Raw genomic sequence first — 5,690 nt, forward strand, 5'->3', positions numbered from 1 at the left:
AAGTGAAGAGTCTAACAGACACTTCGGGCACACCACAGAACATGGTTTTGTTATGGGAAGCTTCCCTGTGTGTGAAAACATTTAAATCCATAAGATTCCTATGCAATGAATAGCAAAGGTGGCTTAAATTTGGTCTTCTGCTCTTTGAATTTTGTGTCCTCAAGCATTTCCTTCCACAATACTCAGCTGGATAGATTTAGTGTGCATGGTTCCATCAGAAACACAAACATATTTGAACCCCATCACCCCAAGAGTTTGCACCACCATAGCCAAAATAAAGCTTTCCCCATTATTAACAGACATTCAACCCATCACACAAAGGTGCATAAAATATTGGTACTCCCTCAGATAGAAACATTCTGAAATACAGCTGGTAACTGTTGTGTTTATTAAGGAACCGGTTTGTAAGTGGGATTTGGTTTGGTTTTTTTTAAAAACCAACATGATACTCCCCTTTTCAAATAAAAAGAAATGTAACAGAAAGAAGAACTCAGCAAAATACAAGGAAAGAAGGGATAGAGGGACAACTCTGGACTGTTCTAACTTAGCAAATTAGCAGATCTCCAAACTCAGTGTCAAAGAGCCATCACACGCAAGAGGGCAGGGCCAATTCATCCAGTGAATTCTCATGGCCTGTGATTGCACATCCCTGCACAAAGCTTGAGCTGATGCATCGCCAGTCCTGCAAACAGAGACGGCGCAAGCACATGTGAGTGATTTCAGTCTCCTCAAGCCTCCCATTTCATTACTCAGGGGTAATTAGGTTATTTTTTCATACAAAGCAGTTTAAAGCCAGGCAGCGCAATCCCTCCCAGTACAAGTTCCAGAGCTCTCTGTGATGCAGCATTCCCTGTCAGCCACTGCTGGGCAGTGGGTCTGGACTGGGCAGAGCACATACCATGGGGTGCTTTTCCAGCCCAACTGAGCAGACCTTGTTCAGGTACAAAGCAACCACAGAGACCACAAATTAAGGTTTGTCCAACTTGTGTGTGCGCTCATGCCTCCGTAGGGTCCCTGACTCGGTGAAGGAATGCCCACAGAAATTACAGGAGTAGGGCTTCTCTCCGGTGTGGATGCGGTGATGGCGCTGGAGTGATGCCAGCCGGGTGAAGGTTCCCCCACACTCCTCACAATAGAAGGGCCGTGCGCCAGAGTGAGTCTGCTGGTGTCTCTTGAGCCTGAGCAGCTGCACAAATGCCATGCCACACTCCTGACACTTGTAGGGCTTGTCCTCCCGATGGATCACCTTGTGCTTGGACAGCAGGTTGGGCTTATCAAAACCTTTGCCGCATGTTGGGCAGGTGTAAGGTTTGAAGTTGTCTTCCTGAGACTTTGGGTTTTCAGGACAAGGCTGATCTGGGTACTCAGCGTTGTGCTGGCTACGATGCACCACTGACCAGGGGTTCCTGGCCACGCCATGCCCCAGGATCACCATGGAGCGCTCGATCTTGTGCACATTGTGCAGGTGCCTCCAGACGTCAGCTGTGCGGATGAAGCCCTTGTCACACTCCGGGCACTTGTGCGGCCTCTCGCTGGAATGGATGAGCTTGTGCATGCGCAGGTTGGCTGCGCGGGAGAACGCTTTGGCACAGATGGGACAGTGGTAGGAGTTTTCCAGCAGGTGAGCTCGCCTGTGCTCCTGCAGCTCGCTCACACTGTGGAAAGAGGAGCCACACTTCTTGCATCGATAGGGCAGAGCTTCCTCGGGGACAGGCTCCAGGTCCTCACCAAACACATCCCCAAGAGCAGTGCTTCTGTTGTCCTCACGAAGTTTCGCTATCATACATGGTTTCCTGGGGCGTTCAGAGGAACAGTGATCTAAATCCTTATCTTCACTCTGCAGGTGGAAGTTGGTGCTGGAGGGGGCAAACTCCCCAGCTGGACTCTCACCTTGTTTCTGGCTGTAAGTGTCACAGGTTTCTTTGTCTCCACACTGCAGCTCTGCAGTAAGCTCCTGCTTTCCTGCGGGTCCAGCAGAGCTTCCAGTAGGACTGCACAAGTAATTCATGTCCACCTCCTTCTGCAGGCTACAGGTGTGGCCCACCTGCTTCGTGGCCTTTCTGGGATAATTTGAATGCTTCCCACCTGTGTCGCAAATGTTATTCTCAGAGTTCCAGTCCACGCTCACGTCCATCCTCTGAGGCAAACACTGTGTTCATCTGCAGCTCATCATCACCCAGAGCTTTGTGTCCTTCATGGTAAGTCCATCTCATTCTCAGCTCTCCTGATAGTCCTCCCTGGGAAAATAAAACACCCGTTTCATCAGTGATTCTTCTGATATCATAAATTTAGAACAGTGAAGGTATTTTTCTGATTCAAAGAATGGAACATTAGTTAAGCAGTAAGAGAAACAGAATCATCTGCTATTAGATATGTAGAAAATATACATTCAGCACACAAAACATAGACTACATTTAATGAAGTTTAATCCTCTGTGATCAGCCAGCCTTCACTACCAAATATAAAGTGATAATTTCTTTTTAAATTCACCCAAAGGTGAGAATCCCAGAATGGTTTGGGGTGGAAGGGATCTTAAAGACCATCTTGTTCCAACCCCTTGCCATGGGAAGGACACCTTCCACTAGACCAAGTTGCTCCAAGCCCCATCCAACTTCTAGGGATGGAGCAGCGACAGCTTCTCTGGTCAATCTGTGCCAGGGCCTTCTCACCTTCACAGTAAAGAATTTCTTCCTAGTAACTAATCTAAATCTCTCCTCTTTTAGTTTAAAAATATTCCCCCTTGTCCTATCACTATCTATGTAAAATATTGCTCTCCTTTTCTGTAAAATCCCTTCAATTACCGAAGGTGGGATAAGACATCTCTGAATATAAACATACATATAAATGAACACATATATGTAAAAACAAACATTTCTGTGTTTCCACATGTACATAAATGTAAAACTTGCCTATTTAGTTTCAGGAGGCTTACAAAGTGCAGTTATCAAGGCAGTACAGCGATGTGCATTAAGTGAAAGCTCTTATTCACATCCCAGAAAGGCCAGCTCCATCAGCCACACAAGCCAGGCTTTCTTCTGCTGGAGACATGGAAAACAATTTGGATTAGTCCTCATTAGTCACTGCCTGGAACAGCGTGGCTCGACTCACCCTCAACTCCAGCCATTCCCAACAATTTAGTAAGGAGCTGGTAACAGGCATATTCCTCACCTCCAGCCCTCTAACTGAGCTGCCGATGCCTTTGGGGCGGGAAAACTTCCCAAGGGATGCTGGCGCTGCTTGGCTTAAGAGAACTCCATTACCACGGCTGCCCATTTCCTGCAGCAGGGGGATGTTGAAATTACCGAGTGGGATGAAAAACAGTAATAACAATAAATACATACATATACACGTATATATATTTTTAAAAGAGGAGATATTTATTTGTTCCAGGCAGCATGAGCCCCCAACTCTTCCCCGCTCCGGCGCCCGTTCCCCGCCCTACCTGGGCGCTGCGGGTCCCGGCGCGGCCCCGCGCATCCCCCGCGCCGGCGCGGAGCCCGCGGGAGCGGCACCGGCGCAGTGGCGGCTCGGCCGAGCTGGGGGTGCCGGCAGCGGGGCGGGACCGGACACCGCGTCCCCTCCCCGGCCACCTCTCCCCGCCCGAGTCCGCGCCCCGTTCCGATCCCGCAGCCCGGCCCTTCCCACCGCCCCGGCTCGGCGAATCCCGGTGCTCCAGGAGCCTGTTCGTGGAGTCACGGAGTGGTGTGGGTTGAAAGGAACCTCGAACGTCGTCTCGTTCCAGCTCTCTGCCGTGGGCAAGGACACCTTCCTCTAGACCAGGTTGCTCCGAGCCCCATCCAGCCTAGCCTTGGACACCTCCACGGCTGGGGCAGCCACAGCTTCTCTGGACACCCTGTGCCAGGGCCTCACCACCCTCACAAGGAAAAAAATTCTCCCACTATCTAATCTAAACCTACTCTCCTTCAATTTGAACTCATTCTCCTTTGTCCCGCCACTTCACACCCTTGTAAATAGTCTTGTCCCATCTTTCTTGTAGGCTGCCTTCAGGTACTGGAAGGCCACAACTAGGTCACCCCAGAGCCTTGCCTTCTCCAAATTGAACAATCCCAGTTCTCTTGGCCTTGCCTTACAGCAGAGGTGGTCCATCCCTCTGATTACCTTGGTGCCCTCCTCTGGACTCGCCCCAACAGGTCAGTGCCCTTTCTGTCCCTCAGCTCCAGCTCACAGCAATTCATGGAGTATCCCTGTGCCCCACACAACTGTGGGGGGGCAATAACTGTGCATCCATCTTCCTGCAGGAGTGTGGCAGGGATTGATTCATTTTCAGGCTCTGCCTTGTTGGAAGAAACAAGCTCTGCCCCTGTAAGGAGGGATCAATCCACCTCCCAGAATTCTGTGTCCCACTTCCTACTTCAATGAGTCTTCACACCCAAAAGGGCATTCAGCATCTTAAGTGATGCCTCACCAGGGCCTTTCACAGTGGCACCAGTTCCTGGAGAAGTCCTTTGCCCAACACATCCAAGGATCCCACCTGCCTTCGCCGAAGCCACAGTAGGATCATGGTCCACAGTTGAAACCACTCTCCATCATCTGTGTAATCTCACAGATTGCTCCTGCTTTAAACCCAGCACTGTGAAGCTTTGCACTGCCTTCTCCTAGCAAAACTCCTCCAGCTTTGGGAAATGGGCTCCACAATTAGCAGCAAATACAGAACTGAAATGACAAATGAACAAGAGCGTACATTGCCAGCATGCAAATATAGTATAGAAGAATGCTCCAAGCTCTGTATTATTTTTGTGATATCACAGATCTTGCCAAAAATAGACATGAAACCAGAAACTGCTCTGCTGGGAGTTGAGGGTGAGGAAAAGAAATGTATCTACTCCTTCCACATGGAAAAGCGAGTTCCTTCTGAGAGCAGAGTAAGTGGCAGTTCAGTTTCTTCAGATGAGGCACTTCAAAAATAGGTTTGCAACAGTCCTTTAATGACAGTCCTTGAATCCATGAGGAACCCACACTCTGCTTGGAATGGCAAACCTTGCAGGGGAAGAACTGTCATTCCAACTTTCCCAAACTAGGAAAAAACCAAAGCAACTCAGAAGATTTCCATTATTTTACTGTATTTTTTCAGAATTTAAATGCTTAGATGTTTCTTACTTAGCCGGGCAGGGTAAAGGCTTTCTCCCACCTAGACCCAGGATGCATGGAATCACATACCCCTTCCATATTTCCTCATGGAAGACAAACACACACCCCTCCCCTTGTTCATAAGGAAAACTTTAGGAATACCTAAGAACATGCACCAATATCCCCACAGCCAAGCATGTTTGTTTGGGGAAAAGATGATGAATGGCCATTTAAAAAAAATCCAAATTGTTGTTTATCACAACCACAAAGGAATGGTGTAGTGCCAGCAAACAGTGTCCTTCCTCAGAGGGATCATGGGGGAAAAGGCCAAAGCATCTCCATGTGCTCCTCCTCAAAAGGATCAATAAAAATGATGTTTTTCTCATCCCCACTTGTCCTTCTTGGAGGTTCCTCAGAGTGTTCAGAGGAAAAGAATTCTCAGCATTCATCCCCACACTGCAGGTCAGAGTTGGTGGGTTGATTCAATCACACTTTTGGTAGGAAATCTTCAGGTCTCCTCTTCTTGGCACTGCAGTTCCATATGGATTTCTTATTGGACTGAAGGTCTCGCAGGATGCACCTAAGGCTGGAAGGTGGTGAGG

The 5,690-nt window shown here is 48.7% G+C and overlaps 1 protein-coding gene across 1 annotated transcript; it reads right to left on the reverse strand.

The window, feature by feature from the left end:
* Window positions 1-967: 967 nt before the first annotated feature.
* Window positions 968-2,137, reverse strand: LOC309576037 (uncharacterized protein; the record flags this gene model as incomplete). The annotated part of the gene is made up of 1 exon (XM_082286963.1): window positions 968-2,137. Exon 1 carries the CDS (start codon window positions 2,132-2,134, stop codon window positions 968-970), a length of 1,167 nt encoding a protein of 388 aa, XP_082143089.1. The 5' UTR covers window positions 2,135-2,137.
* Between the last annotated feature and the right edge of the window lie 3,553 nt (window positions 2,138-5,690).

This window comes from Coloeus monedula (assembly GCF_965178545.1).
Source record: "Coloeus monedula genome assembly, chromosome: 9".
Lineage (NCBI taxonomy): Eukaryota > Metazoa > Chordata > Aves > Passeriformes > Corvidae > Coloeus > Coloeus monedula.